At 44.5% G+C, this 16,514-nt stretch overlaps 1 protein-coding gene across 2 annotated transcripts in view; it reads right to left on the reverse strand.

The window, feature by feature from the left end:
• SMAP2 (small ArfGAP2) overlaps window positions 1-14,982 on the reverse strand; it is a 28,958-nt gene extending 13,976 nt beyond the window's left edge. Inside the window, exons 1-2 of one of the 2 annotated variants that reach the window (XM_081921205.1) lie at window positions 14,553-14,982; window positions 13,598-13,716 (exon numbers count right to left, since the gene is read on the reverse strand). In XM_081921205.1, the coding sequence (XP_081777331.1) occupies window positions 13,598-13,700 (103 nt within the window). In that variant the 5' untranslated portion in view covers window positions 13,701-13,716; window positions 14,553-14,982. Of the gene's footprint in view, window positions 1-13,597; window positions 13,717-14,507 lie in introns of both variants that reach the window. The other variant, XM_081921204.1, reaches the window with a different exon arrangement.
• Between the last annotated feature and the right edge of the window lie 1,532 nt (window positions 14,983-16,514).

The following is a 16,514-nucleotide window of genomic DNA, read 5'->3' on the forward strand; positions in this document are numbered from 1 at the left end:
TAAAAAAAACTTGCTGCAAATCTGTGATTTGGGAGCCCCCGCCCAAATATGAATTGAGTTTCATTCATTGCAAAGCCAACCACAACTCTTTCCCACACAAGCAAACTAGGAAGCCCACTGCAGAATACGAGAGGAGTCACTACGCAAGGCCGCACAGTGCTGCTCACTTTGTTCATGTGCCCTTGAAACTGAATAATCAGCTGCTTTGAATACAACCAGCAGTGTGGGACAGAAACGGTTTCTCGCCTACGCTGCTTTGCACAGGCAGATCCTTAAAGGAATAGAATCACAAGTCTTCAAGCCCAGCCACAGAGGAAGTTGAGTGCAGCAGTATTGGGAAGGGCTGCAATTCAGTGGCAGAGCATCTGCTTGGCATGCAGAAGGCCCCAGGTTCAATTTCTGGCAACCCCACATAGGACCAGGAAAGACGCCTGCCTGAAACCCTGCAGAGCTGCTGCCAGTCACATGATATAGTTACACCTCACTTTTCTTGCTGGCTCTACATTCATGTCTTGCTTTTCCCATGGCTGTCTTAAGCATATGCAGCGCCGGGGTGCAAAGATCCACCCAGCGCCCCCCCCCCCAGGTTGCCCAGTCACAGGCATGCAGGAGGGCAGAGCCGGCCAGCCACCTCAGCGCCTCGCTGGCTTGGTCGCCCCTGAACTCGCAGTGCAGAACCGCCCGCAGAAGAACCCGCTGTGGCGTTCTGACCAACAGGTGGGCTCTTCCCCGGACTCAACTCTCGGGCCCCAGACTCTCGGCCTGGCGCCCCTGAGAGACCGGCGCCCGGATGCCCTGCACCCCTAGCGCCTATGGGTAAGACGGCCCTGGCTTTTCTTTCCAGGAGCTCAAGACTGTACATTTTTCTCCCCTCCCACTTTTTATCTTCTCAGCAGCCCTGTGAGATAGGCCAGGCTAAAATAAGCAGCAATAGGTTGCTTATTCCTGCCAATAGGTTGCCTAGCTAGGGGGAAGATGCAGGCGATCCAGTCCTGTTGGCATGCCTGTACATGAAACCTCAGACGCCAGAGAAGTCAAGCGTTTGAATGATGAAAAGAGAACCCAGGTAACCACATATTATAAGTTATTTTTAGCCCTGAAAGTTAGCTAGGAATCATTTAGGGTTAGGTCTAAAGTCCCTGTTATATTTAGCATTTACTTTGTTGGAAAGGATTAGTAATCTAGATAAAGCCGTTTCATCACCTTGAGGGTTAGCACCAACTGATTCACATACAGTTCTAGCCTGCGCTAAGAGATGCAAATGTTGGAAACATCTGACCCCCCCCTTCATTAAGACAGTAGATGGGGGACATACACCAGTTCAGAATATCATGCTGGTAGGGCAGATTTGTTTTTCCTTTTCACCACCTGCATGCACAGTTCTATTGAAAAAGCTTAAGCAGACATAATGAAAGCTTTAACTGTTTTAATTGTGTCCTACTATTAAGAGGCAATTTCCAGTTTAGCTTCTTGGCTTCTGCAGGCACAAGAGTCAAAACTTAAGGGAGAGATCAACTGCCACCAACTAAGTTGATTTTAAAGGTGTTTTTCTTCCCTATCCTTCACAGTCTAAAACAGGAAGTCTGTTTTATTGTTTCATTTCTATTTTATAAATGATGTAAGAGCAGCTTTGAAGGCGCTGGATAAAAAACAGAATCTAAAGCTACTCAGTAAATAAATATATACATAAAAGGGGCTCCCCCCCCAATATCTACTATCTCTGAACCTACGATCAGCAGGGGAGGCCTTGTTGGTGGTGGCACCACTGCTGGGTGCTGCCCTCTTGGCATTAACCCATGATAGGGCTTTCTCTGTGGCGTTTCCCTATCTGTGCAAAACCATCTCTGGTGAGGTGAATTTTGTCTCCCTCATTATTAACATTCAGGCAGAATTTTAATTTTAAAAGTATTCCTGCTTACCCAGGCAGTAGTTGATGGTTGAAATGTGCTGTTCCTGTCAACTTTGAAATTATTAGCTATGAGGGTATGCAACTGTAATAAATAAATAAAATATATTTTTATCCCTCCCTTCCTCCCAATGGAGCCCAGGATAGCAAATAAATGTTTTAATGCTCTTAAATTTAATTTATTTTAAATTACATTACAGTGGTACCTCTAGTTACGAACTTAATTCATTCTGGAGGTTCGTTCTTAATCTGAAACTGTTCAGAGGTGTGCTTTCACTAATGGGGCCTCTTGCTGCCGCTGCACCACCAGCACACGATTTCCGTTCTCATCCTGGGGCAAAATTCTCAACTTGAGGTAACTCTTCCAGGTTAGCGGAGTTTGTAACCTGAGGCATTTGTAACTCGAAGTACCACTTAATACCAAAATAGGCTTTAATTATATTGCATTGCCACTCTTCTTACCACCCTGGGCTCCGCTTTATTTGTTCCCCCCAGCCCACAAGCTTACAAGAAACAAACGCACAAACCACTGGACAACAAGCCAGACTTTGGAGAAACAAAACCATGGCCAACACCACCACTGTGAATGCTTGGGGAAAGCATGACATAAAATACAAAATTTATAACCGCCAACCCCTTCCTCTCCAGTGTCAATGCATTTCCTTAGAATAACTAGAAATCTACAACACAGAGGTATTGAGCGGGGATGGAGAACCTTTTTCAGTCTGGGGCCGCATTTACTCATGGGCAACATTCCAGTGGCTGTATGGCAGTCAAGAGTGAAGCAATATTAGTATGGCAGGCCACATTCCAGCCACACAGAAGTCATAGGTTTCTATAGAGACATCCATTTCTCCATCCAGGTATGCTAGAGGCATCACTACATTTCAGAGACACATTCCAGGCAGGCCAAAGCACTAGAGGATGGAATGAAGCAGAACCAGTGATGCTCATGACCTGCAAATAGCCCTGGAGAGTTGCATCTGGCTCTTGGGTCGAAGGCTGCCCACCCCTGTTTCAAAACACAAGAAGCAAGGAACATCACAGTATCCAAGAGAAATGCCTGAACAGGATTAACTAGGCTATAGGTGGGCAGGCTTCAGCGGGCTGGGAAGTGGAGAAAGATTTCTATATAAATAAAACATTAGCAGAACACAAGCAGCTCTGCCTGCCAGCTCCACCATGAAAGCAACTTAAAAATGCACAAATGAAACAGCAACTGTACTGCCAACCTCTCATGGTGCTGCACAGCACTAAAAATGCATGTATGCTGGAACTTTGGTGTGAGGGGAAGTGGAAGACGGCACAATTTTTATCTGGATATGGAAAGTATGTACCTGCTCTTGTTGGGAAAGGATAACAGCCAGTAAGGATATTATTGAAACCAAGTTGGATTGTGGGCTTAATCTTGAGGGCTTCCCAACAATATTCAAGCCATGGCTATGGAAGAATCCCTTAGTAGACTGTCTTCCTAACAAAAAGAGATTCTAATGTTTGCTGCTAAGGAACAATTAAATTGACTTTGCATCCCTACTGCTAAGCTCCTGTGCCTTGAAAAGACCCAAGTGTCCAAGAGAAAAAACAAAATTAACAAGTTTCTCCAAAAACTGTGTATAGTCACCTTTCCAAAACTGGTGCCTCCAGATATTTTGGATCCAGCCAATATTCAGGGGTGATGGAATCAGTGGTTCTGGAGGGATCCAGGTTGGGGAAGCCTGGTGTAGAGAATACTGTTATTCCAAGAAACAGCTTTTTACGCTGTGAAAGATGCACATTTTCCCTATACCTTAAATCAAAGTAGCAGCAACAATTCAGATATTAACCAAAGGCTATTGCAGGAGGTAAATATCATCCTACAATTTTATGATCTCAAATACTCATCATGTTTTCCAGGGCAAGTCAAGAAGGGGGAAAGAAAACACTGTTAGGCCTTCAAATGGAACAAATCCCAAAGGCACAACTGTATATATAGAAGAGGGAGGGAAGGGAAGGTTGTTTAAATTGTGGGTTGTGCCCAATTTACAATTTTGAGTGGTTTTAAAGGCTACAATGGGTTGTTTTAAAGGGTGGCTGATCCACCACTGGAGCAATAGACTAGGGCCTTTTCTCCATTTGCCAGAAAAAAATTCAAATCTATGAAGGTCCAGCAGAAAGTTTAAGCACATACCTAATTCATACTTAGGAGGAATGAGCCTTCAGGGTCAGATATCTGACCCTTAGTAAATTGGCCAGGATGTACAAAAATGGTTCAAACCTATGTTGGAAGTGTCAAGAAATGGAAGGCACATTTTCCCACATGCAGCAGACCTGGAAAAAAGGCTAGAGGATTCTGGGAGACAATATATATTGAATTACAGAAGATGTTTAAGACGTCCCCCCCCCAAATAAAAAAATAAAAAAATTAAACCAACCCCAGAAGCCTTTCTTCTAGGAATAATAGAATTGGATATCCCTGAGAAGCTACTTCATTTATTCCTGTATTCAACGACAGCAGCAAGAGTAACATATGCACAAAAGTGGAAAGACAAAGATATGCCAACCAAGGAAGTTCGGCTGAACAAGCCGACAGAGTATATGGAGTTGGCAAGTTTGACAACAAAAATCAGAGACCAGGAGGAATCTATATTTTGAGAGGAGTGAAAGCCCTTTGCTGAGTATTTGAAGAAACATAACAATAATCAGATTAACACACAAGTAGGATTTGAACTGTAATCAGCAATAAAACAGCTATGATGTTTTGATGACACTGTGTGAAATGTTTTTTGAAAAGTTGTGGGAACTTTTATAACTCATGTAACCTTTTGTTCAGGGTTCTTCTTCCTTGTTTTTGCTTGGGAGTTGGAACCTTGTTGCAACAATAAATGATCAGGCTTAACTAGCTGTTAGTTTTGTTTCTTTAACTTGGCTTTGGTCTCATGCTTGAACCTGACCAGTTCTGAACCCACAGGGCTAGACCCAAAGTTGGGAAACAATTTAATTAGAGAACCCCAATATCTTTACGGAGCATCAATAATAAAAAACATAATATAAAGCATACTGACAGCATAATAATAAAATAGTCGTGATAACAGTCCCCCCCCGACCCCACTTAACAGGTCATAGATTATTTCATGGTTAAAGCCCACCATCACAGTGACACAAGTTTACTGATATAATCTCTCGCCGGCCAAGGAATATGCTCATAATGTGTGTTGCCCAAAGTCAGATTTTGACTATATTTACGAAAACAGTATTTGCTTTCATCACTCCCCAGACAGACAAGTCTCTCTGTTAAACTCCAAGCAGGTTCTGTTTCAAAAGAAAGTGGTATCCACGCATGTGGGTTTTATGAAGGCGTTTTGACATCTCCCAAAAGGATTTCATACATTCATCACTATGGCAACCTGCCAGGTTTTTTTGTGAAAAAATATTAAATTGAAAGTTCAATTTTCTACAGAAAGCAGCTGTCTTTCACACAAAACACAAATTTAGAGGCTCCAGTTTCACAATACAGACCATGCTATGAGCTCAGGGAAAAAAATGTATACATTTCATTGTTCATAACCAGGTAGCTCAGGGCATCTGCAAAATGGAGTCTGGCAAAGACCAACTAAAACATCAAATGGCTTGCAACCAATGTTAGGGAACACTGAGCTGTACAGCTCAGTTAGGATATCAAATCTTCCACAAAAGGTGGACAGTCACACAGTTACATCACACCAATGCCATTCCCTTATCAAACCACCTATATATGCTTTAGATATGTTGCTGTCTCTGAAACATCACTGGCTTTGCCTTCTAGCTCTAATGAAACCACACAGTGGCAGTTAGATTGCAGATGTAGAAAGTTGTCATTTCCACAGCTTGGAATGCAGGGTGGCACACTGAAAATAAAACCACACAAAAACTAATACAAAAGTTGTTTCCGGCCCTACCACTTCAAGAGCAGCTGCACATATAATTTAGCCCTCAAATGCTATGCACTTAGCTGGAACTCCAGAAGACAACCCCAAGTTGAGAGCAGGTAATATCTGCCCTCCAGATATACTTTTGGAAACACATCTTAGGTAACAGCCTATGAAAACAGACATCCCTTCTCCCTTTGCACAACTGATTTGGTAACCACATATGATGTTAACTGACTGCATCAGAGGCTCTAAGGCAGAAGCTGGAAAGCTACCAGCCACCTAGAAATCTGAATCAAGCTGGCATCCAGGAGTACTGAAATATTTATTTAGGTCTGTCCAAGGCCGGAGCCCAGAAGCCTCCACTCCTAGGGTGGAAAAAAGTACTTGTGCCTTGGAATTTGAAATACTCTTCCAACCTTGCTTATGGGAAGTACCCATGATAAAAGCAATGAATAAATGCTATGGTTAAATACCAAGAACTGTGCGCCATCACTAAAGTAAGGAAGGGTAAGGTCTTCCCATCTACCTGGCAATGTGCTGCAAGAGGGTTGGATTTCAGAGAGGGACTTAAGGGAAAATTCCCACAACACACTGGGGCAAGAAGGAAGCAGGGGAAGGCAAGGGAATGATGTTTGGACAAACCAAAGGAGGAATTAGGGGGCAACCTTAAGACCTGATGAGCAGACACAGTAGAAGTTGCAATAATCAGCTGGTGAGGGCTCCACTTGGGGAAGAACCTGCAGCTCTTGTCACCTGTGGCTCTGGATCCAAAGGAACCTGTGGGAAAGAAGGGATGTGGATCTGGAAGTAGAGAGGAAGAGTTTGGAGAAGGGGAAGTATCAGATACAGTACATCTGCGCAGCGTGATCAGTTTAGTGTTAAAGATTCAAAGACAAGCGAGCCAGAGAATGTCACACATGCTTAGAAAACTCCAATGTTAGCTTGACAAACCATTCTCAGCATCCATACCCCACAGCAGGGTTAATACAAATCATAAGGCAGGTTGGGCCCAAGGCAACATGGCCAAAGACCATAACCTTTTCTGGTTATGCAAGGCTCCTGGAGACCAGTGGGACCACCCTACCCCTCTTTATTTGCATGTGAACAATGAAGCCAAAGCAGCTATCCTGAAAAACGCAGTAGCATCCAAGAATACAGTAAACCTGCAACTTATGTGCATTTAACTTCTGCACATTCAGCTTTACTTGCTAGGTGATTTTTGTTTTTAATTAAAAGGTGGAAAGGGGGCAAGCATCCGGAGGGTGGGAGGAAATGGCAATTCCACCCTTCATTGCACGCAATGTGTTTTGACTATGTGTGATTTTGGCTTTATGTGCTATCCCCGGAATGTAACCCCTGTGTAAGTTGTGGGTCTACTGTATTCAAACCCACTTCGCGTGCATATGAAATACCACAAGTGACCATGGTAGGCAGGCAGAACAGAGTACGTATCAAGAGCTGCCATGGGCAGCAGAGAAGAGAGTTGTGTTGCAAAGGCATTTGGAGATGGGAGAAGCCGAGACAGGTGTGGGTCCTGCGAACAAATGTTTTGGTGGGGACCACCCCACCCAAGGCAAAGCCGCAATCAACCTAACTAATGAGGGACATGCCAGGGACAGCAGCTAGAGTAAGCCTAACCATGACAGGCTAAAGGGGAACAATGGAAGTTGCCTTATTGGTACATCTAGCTCAGTATTGTCTGTATTTACTGGCAGTGGGTCTATAGGATCTGACAGGGTTCCCTCCCAGCCCCACATGAGGATGCTGGGGATTGGACCCAGGACTACTGCATGTAAAGCATCAGAATTGTCAGAGTTACAGCCTGGTTTATGGTGTGTGTGTGTGTGCATTTTAATATTACGTGCGAATGCACACACCCCTGCTTAAGAAGAACCCAAATTATTCCAAGGTAACCAACATTTTACATCCTGTATAAATTATGCAAATTTAAGCATAATTTTTGCAGTTTGCCCTATATCCACTAGACAGGACAATGGGGCCGTGGAAGGTCATGTTAGATGTCACTTCTGAGAGTTCACAATCATAGTTTGCATGCTTTCAAGCATATATTATCAACCATAAGGGCTGGAATCTTGCTTTTCGAAAAATAATAGTCCTGATTCTAGGAAAATGGAATTGTGCACCCAACACTACATTCTGTACTTTTCTAGCGCTACTGCAAAAACAGTAGTATAAGATATCACTGCAATTTAAGCAATTCCATTTTGTGCTGTGGCAGTGTTACCTTACACTGAATCTTTGTGGGTAGGGGCCACATGAAAAAGGTTTTTCCAGCCTGGAAAACAAAATGAATTTGTTTCAACAAGCACATTTATTAACACACACTGAGCAGCCTTGACTCAGCTTTACCATCAAGCACTGGGAACGATAAAGGACAATTTCATCATTTCTCTGTGTAGTCACAGGAAGTTAACGCAACAGGACCTTTTGAAGACGACAGCATTGGCTACAGCCAGTTGGAGGGTTTCTTGAGCAAGGCAAAGGAAGCAAGCGTGGTTGAAGAAACAGGAGCTAAGTTTATGGTCTGGAGAAAAAAACCTGTCAACAGCCTTTGCCCTTCAGTTCCTCTATTTGCCATACCCCCTCACCCTCAAGAAAAACTCAGATAGCTGCTATGAACCAGAATAAGCTGCCCATGGATCTATTTCTTTGTTTATAGTGGCTCCAGTTCAAGTTTCAACCAGATTAAACATGCCATTGTTGACTGCAAAAGGTTTGTCACCTCCTTAGTGTGTTCTGCAACTGTAACATCCCAGAAGGCACAGGCAGTTCAAGTTCTTAAGTACCAAAAATTTGGGAAGTATGTTCCACTGCAATCAGTGGGTCAGGCTGCTCATCAAGCAAAAGAAGTGTCATCATCACTGCAATATGTACAGCACTGAGCACATTCTGCACTACATAAATGTTAGAACACAGCAACAGCCCCGCAAACTGCCTTCACTCAGACTCACGTATTGCAGGCAGGCAGGCGATCAAGTTTGCTCAAAGCCAAAAGAACAACCTTAGGTATACACACAAATGGACATCCTGCAATTAGCCATGTTACGCACAATCTGATTAATCTTCTGTTGTTGCCTTTGTCCCATTTTCTCAGCACTGAAGTCTATATGCCTTCTTAGGCATAAAACCTCCTCGTTCATTGCCACCCCATTTCTACAAGGTATCTTTCCCTCTTCAAGGTTGCTGTGGCAGCGTTTGTGCTGCCTTATGCCCCAGATGCAATCGATAGAAAAACAAAAACACAGGTTCAAGCCAAATGCAACCTCCCATGAAACAAAATTGCTACAAGCCTGTACTAGATACCATTATCCAAGTGGGGAAGTGCTTTAAAAATGACAAAATCTCAACGACCGTTATATACAGAAGAGGAACACGGGAGGAGGTCAACCTTCCTGTACCACCTTCATCTTCTGACTTCTGCCAGGCGCTCTGGCTGAATCACTAATTTTTACTCCATCTTGATCAGGATGAACTTCTTGGAAGTATTGGGGTGCAACCTAGCTTGCACTGTAGGCCGATGCATCTGCATGAGAAAGCGCCAAGTTTCCTAGACTGTCCTTATCCCAACCTGGGTTGTTCTTCCTTTAGCGTTACTGGAACTTAGACCGCCTTCTTCCTTAGCGACCCTCTTGGGTGCTGAGATAGGCAAAGAAGACCTGCTTGGTAGTTCCTCTGCCTTCATAGAGACTCAGGTGGGGTGGGGTGGGGACGCCTGGGAGAGAGCATTGTCTGTGGTGGGCCCTAATCTGTGGAACAGCCTCCCTATGGAGGTGCATCTAGCAACTTCATTATACAGTTGCTGGAGAATGCTGAAGATGCACTTTTTTACCCTGGCTTTTGACACTTGAGGTGCATGTTTTTAGAACCCACCTTATTTGTATGATTGTAAGTTTTTAGTGTTTTTAATGATGTAACCTGCCCTGGGACTTTAGGGTGAAGGGTGGATGCTGCTGCTGATGATGATTAATTGCTGACCTGATCTTACTTCCTACTTCTCTTCCCTCCCTTAACAAGACAGAACTAGCATCTTTCCTATCCAAAATTTATTCCAATAATAAATATCTTTCCTATTCTCCTAAAACCAGACTCTTGATGTGATTGTATCCAGAGCAAAGTGTGCTGCTCCAACAGGGTTCAGCTTCTGCCAGCATTCAACTCAAATGCTAATGCCCCCAATTCTGCAGTCCCCATATTTATATTTTGTAAACCAATTAGAAGCCAAATTTAGCATTAAGCAGTATGTAAATAAATAAAGTTCCGCTTAACTAGCCTGCACAAGCCCTTACTGTAGAGGATGCAAACCAGACAGCAAAATGTAGCATTATAAGCAGAAAGAACAAGAGTGCTGCAGGAGAAATAGAAGAGTATATTCAGATAACTTAGGGAAGAAGACCAACTCTCTGGAACAGAAGGCACACCACTCCCTCTCTCTCCCCCTGCCACCCCACCAACAGCTGCCAAATCCCCAAATTAGGGTTGTTAATCTGGCCCAAGGGAGAAATTGTTTCAGGCCCAAAATATGGCAGGGAAGCAAGCAGTGAGCATTAAGAAAACCCTATCTACGAAGTCATCCCAAGAGATATTTAAATTGAGCACACTGTGGATGTGCATAGCAATCTTCACAGTCAATTATCTGGCCAGGTGTCATTTCAATGTCAAAACATGGCTCAGGAGACTGTTCCATTGAAGACAAATGGAAAAAAAACCATGTTACCAAGGAGAGTTTAAGTCAAACTCAGGCAACTGCAAAAGGTCACTTTCCCGACCCATATCTCTCCACCTAAGGCTCTACTCACTTATAATTCCAGTCTGAGGTTCTGCACTTTTGACTAAGTTCACCTGCGAAGTTGGAAGCCCTACCAAGGTGAGGGAAAACCTCCTACAAGATACAGAGGATTATGGAAAATGTCTGAGGTCACATACACATATGAGATGACAGCAAAGCCTGTTTGGTCTTGCCATTTACTCTGCAAAAAGGCAAACATATCTGTGAATGGATCCTAGAAGAACACAACACAAGGAAGGGTTGCCCACCATTACTGACCTGGCACTAAGGATCCAGAACTGTTATAAGACACCCTTAGAACCCTAAGAGTCCCTGATCACAGTCTGAAAATCATGGATCTATCAGGTATTAACCGCAGACTTCCCTCGTCAAACCTAACCAGTTTTCTTCTCGTGCTAGGCATCCTTTTTCACTTTTGTTTCCTTTTTGTCTCCATGCTTTAAAAAATTTCTGTACAGTTTTGCGGGGACACTGGCTGTTTGAAATTTGTTAGCTGTGTGGTACATTTTACATTTTTAATGGCACGCTTCAATTTTACATTAATTATACCACCAAGGTAGCTTGCTGTTTTATGGGCTACTCAAAAATGAATGCTGGCAGGTCAGGGAGTGGATATTAAATACTGTATAGACTTTAAGGAACCATTTAGAAAGCGGTTTCAGCCAAGTATCATAGAGAGCAAAACTATCAGTCTTGGCTTCTCAGGGAACTGTCATAGAAATATCTTCCAACGCTCAACCACGGGGAGGCTAGCGTAGGCTGCTTGGAGTCAAGGACTATGAGCACACAGGAAGCTATGCAAATGAAGAAAGGAAACTCAGAAAAACAGGAAGTGGACAGAAATATGAGGCAGGCACACCAACAAGAAACTAAGCAAAGGTCTTCAGCAATATTGGTCATTGGTGTTATAGATCTGAACCCTTATTGACATAGGATAACATAAGAAGTGCCTATGGACTTTACAAGAAGCTTCTCCCTCAGACATACACAGATCTTATGCCGGATATGAATCAATGGTTCATTCCAAACAGGCCAGCACATTTTTAACAAGATGCCCTTAGACAAGCAGAGCAAGACAGAAATCATGCCTCTAGCGACTGGTATTCAGAGTTATACTGCCTCTGAACCTGGAGGCTCCATTTCACCTTTCACCATCACTGGTGGCAATTAATTCCATCTTTTTAGGATGTGTTTTGTGAAGAGGTATTACCCCTGCCACCAGCCTTGAGCTTCCCATCAATTTAACTTAATGACCCAATTCTGTTTGCAAACACATGGGCATTCTTCACATGTTCTTTGTAGCCCAGCCTAGAAGCTCTGAAGTTTGGTACAACACAAAGAGTGAAAGGGGTAAAACCTAAATCAGCCTTCCCCAGCCTGGTGCCCTCCAAGACTATGAACCCCTATGAGAATTCATAATCTAAAACATCTGAAGAGCACCAGGTTGGGGCAGGATGACCAAAATCATTGGTAACTCAAGCTTCAAGCCATCAACATCCACCAAGAAATCCACTTCATTTCCAAAATACAGGAATCCTTCTGCTTAAAGCACAGATGGGACAGAACCAACTGAGCCAAAACATTATTTGCTTAGAGTTGGGCAATCTGGACTGCATCTAATCTTTTCCCAATTTTGCATTGCACTTTGCAAAGTCCCACTAGACCCCAGAGCAGAGTTTTTGGAACATGTTTAATTTATACTGGGTTCTCAATTGCAATCTATATTACTATTCTTAACCATAAGCCTTGGAGCCTTGCATCATGAAAGCAACCAGAAGGCCACTGGGTCCTGCTTCCTGAGCAGCTGGTTTGGGTAGCAACAAGAACACAGACACACAAGCAGAGTGTTTTCAGAATGATTACTGCAGAGCAAACAGCAGTGGGCAACGGAAGTAAGGGGGCAAAGATATATGAAAGAAGCCAAACATGCTCCATTTTTCTAGCTATCTTGATTGGGGGAGGAAGCATCATCTTCTCCATCCCAGAATCAGTTTTTGAGGATATCATGAGTCAGCCTTCCTGAGAACTCTGAAAAGATCTTAGTAACCAGAGGCATTCGGAATAAATCTTGAGCTGCCTTACCAACATGTTTGTTTGTGACCCTTCCACTAAGTTTTTTCCAAACTTCCTTACAACCCGAAGAGCTAAAAAGTTAAGGCATTTAACAGGAAGCTGAGACACAGGAATGTTAATAGGAGCCTGGGAGTACATAATGCTAGACTCCAGTAGACAGATGCTGCCCATGGCTCACACATACATTTCCCAAATCTGTATTTTTTGTGAATCATCCTTCCCTTCTCTTTTCTGATGCGGCCTTCCCGTGTGATCTGGCCTTATCAGCCTCCAGAAAGAATCCATCCCCAATGTACCTTCTTTAGATACAGAATTTATAATACAGTCTGTGCTGTCAATTTGCCCAGTTGATGCCATTATGTAACCAACTGCATGCAGTACCCCCTGCATTAGGCGTGGGTTCCCTCCCCCCTTTACAAAAATGCCAGCCAGCCTGCCAGCAACCTTCCTTTCATACCGCCACTTGATTTCTCCAGCATCAGGGACCATTTTCACCACCTGTTTGCTTTTCCTCCCTCATCCAACTCAAGAGGCAGAGCACGAGCGCATACATCCAAGGAGCTAGTATTTCTGACAAAGAAACCTGCAGTACATGCTTCTGCCTAAGAGGAAGTCTCATCCTGATACCACACAGTATTTATGAAGATGACCTGAAATTCACAGCATTTGCTGCTTACATTTATATAATGCTTTTTGTGATTTTTTAATTAAAAAATCCTTACATGTATTTGTATATTATGTATGCATATTATGTACATATGCATATTAACACACTCTGGCACACACCAATGAAGATATAATCATCATCCACCAAGAGTGGCACAATCTTATCCCACCTACTCGTTGCCACACAGTTCCCTACGGTAAGGCTAAGCTCAGAGTTTTCCCCAACCCCACAATATGTTCACCGGTTCCGCATGTTACCTTTGGCCTGACAGTCTGCACAGTATTTGTTCTCCTCTTCCAACAGCAGATTGGCAAGGACAGCCTGATATCTATCCACATCCCGGACCGATTTGCCTGTCATTGCAGATAAGAGATGGCTGCGCAGGAGTGCAAAAAATATAAAAAAATAAAAAGGGAGAGATGTCCTTTCCTTCCTTTAGCTCTCTAAAGCAGGCCTTTCCAGGCTCCTTCACTCCACACCTCTGATAAAGTGCACCCCACCCTAAAATTCAGCTCACACCCTTCTACATAATCAAGATCTTGGTCTAGAGAGAAAACGGCCTCTCAGCTCCCAACAATGCAACTTCCCCTCTTGCTCTTTGCCAAAAAGGCCTTCTGCAATGCTGAGCTGAGCACTCCTCCCCAACTGACTGTCACACAGTTTTTAACCCCTCCACAGACCTTCCCATTGAAATAATATCCCAGAAGCACGCTAACATGCTACAAAGGATTACGCTCCGTAATAAAGCCTCTCTGCGGCCTCCCTCTGGTCACAGCATCCCTCTAGCACTTCCCGAACCGAAAGCACAGGCCAGGTCAGGCTCCCCCCTTTCCACATAAAGGGAAGAAGCAAAACCCAACCCCAAAACTAAATAAGCTGCAGCTGCCAGTTCCTCCTCCCCCAACCACCTCAATTGACAGTCCCCAAGGTTTCCCTACCCTGGCAAGTTCTCTGGAAACCAAGGCTCCAAAACTCAGCCTCCCCAAAGGCACCTAGCACCCCAGACGCCTGAATGCCCTTGCTACCTCCGCAAACCTAGACCAGCGAAGGGTCACCCCTGAAAGTAGCTAAGGAGCATGTCCCAAGCACACCTCTTCTTCCCCCTTCACCGGCAGGCACGACAGAAGGGGCCCTACAGGACCTGCCAAGCACCTGGCAAATAAATACCTCTCTTTCCTCAGATATACATGCAGTGCAGGCACTCAGGTGTACCTTCGACCCTGGGCGACTCAAGAGGGGGTTTTCCTGAGGGACTCCGGAGCCTCCCACCGCCACCTTCGTGGGAGGGGGGACGGGACAGGCGATGCCTGTGGCCACTTTAAAACCGCGCCTAAAACTCCAGCAAAGGTCACCCCCCCAAAACTCCCAATAATAATACAAAAAGCCCCTCAGCCGCAGCTCTCCCCTCTCACACAAAGCCCTTCTGGCCCCTCTAGGGGAAGCAGGGGGAGCCCGAAAGACCCCCAGCCACCGGTGGCGAAGGAGGACGTTGTCAAGGTACGGAGAGAGGCGGGCAGGGAAGGGAAGGGAAGGGAGGAAGAAAGAAAGAAAAAAGAGGAAGGAAGGGGGGAAGAGGAAAAAGACGTGCGCGCGCGCGCGTCTCCAGGCAGCGACTGACGGCGCCGCCTCCTGGCAGCGCAGCGTGCGCGCGCGCGCACACGCACACACATAGCGCCGCTAGACGCTTCCGGGAGAGGTGGGCGGGGCTGTGACATAAGCTCCGCCCACCGGCTTTTCTGAGGGGTTTTTTGTATATACTGTATATACTTTAAACCCGTCAACCTCGGTTTATTCGACGAGCGGATTGCAGAGGCGCGTGCGTCGAACGGAGAGCCAATCAAATCGGAGGGGCGGGGCGAAGTCGGGGGGGGGGGAAAGGGTGAGGCAAGAATGAATGAACGGGAGAGTGAATGAATGAGGGCGGCGGGGGGGGGGGAATAAATGGGTTGGGGGCGGGGGAAGAGGAAAGTGGTTTTTGTTTCAGGAGAAGTGGAAGCTGCTGTGTTGATCCATGGAGGGGAGGGGAATTTCGGAGGAAGGGGGGCTGCTTTGCCTGTCAGATGCCCAAAGCTCAATTCCCAGCATCTCCAGTCAGGGCCGGGAGGGAGCCCTGCTGAAGCCCTGGAGAGCTGCTGCCTGTCAGTGTAGGCTGCATACTGCAGATGTTGCATACTGCATACTGCAGAAGTCATACGAACATTTCTGCACACGTTATTTGGTTGGGAAACTTCACTGCAAAAGTTGGCGAAGTGGGAATTTCAAAGCGCATATTGTTTTAGGAAGTGCAAATTAGGTATATGCACCTCCAAGTGCAAACTGAATTGAATTTCTTCCTCATCCTTAGCTTTTATACTCCAAACTGTAATACTGCTGCCCTCCAAGACTAAAAACCTACACAATGTTTTTGTGTGTGCGCGTTTGTGCACTGAGCTTTCAGATCCCAGAAGTCTCAATTTGAGGTGCTAATTGGATTAATTAAGAAATGACACTATAGGAAGAGTGAGTAACACAGAGGCAGTGTCACAAGTGGTTGGTGGTAGGGAAGACTGTTGAATGTGTATAGCCATGCAGGAGACGCTATAGACCTCCCTTCTCCAGATGTTTTGGACTACTCCCATTAGTCCCAGCTGTCACAGAGTTGATTATATCAGTTAAGTGTCTTTAACTCTCCATCTTAACAGATTGACCCAGAGTGAGCCATGGGTGCTGAGGGTATATTGACCTTTCCAGTGTTTTGAATTAACAGCTACCACACAGTTTCAAAATCATCTTTGGTCTTGGTGTTCTGAAATGCTGTGTTTCAGTTTCTCCATAAGAACTACATTCTAAAGCTAGCCTCAGACCAGGCAGTATCACCTCTCACACAATAGCAGAACCTTTTTCAAACACCATTTTCCAAAATAATTATACAGGTTTGCATTCTCATCATATTATTTAGTTATTTGTTTATTTAAAATATTTATATACCTCTAGCATAAACAAAAATATCAAGGCAGTTTGCAGCAATAAAATATGAATTTAGCAGTTCCCATTGTCCATCTTAAGATGGACACTCAGGCAGGATTTATGGCTTCAACACCAAGCTTGCTTCGTTTTTGTTGTATTTCAAAGCTTGCTCCACTTCAGGGACAGGGGCAGACAAGATGGAGATCTTCTCTATTACATTAAAAACCT

The sequence above is a fragment of the Podarcis melisellensis genome (assembly GCF_964234715.1).
Source record: "Podarcis melisellensis genome assembly, chromosome: 8".
NCBI classification, from domain to species: domain Eukaryota; kingdom Metazoa; phylum Chordata; class Lepidosauria; order Squamata; family Lacertidae; genus Podarcis; species Podarcis melisellensis.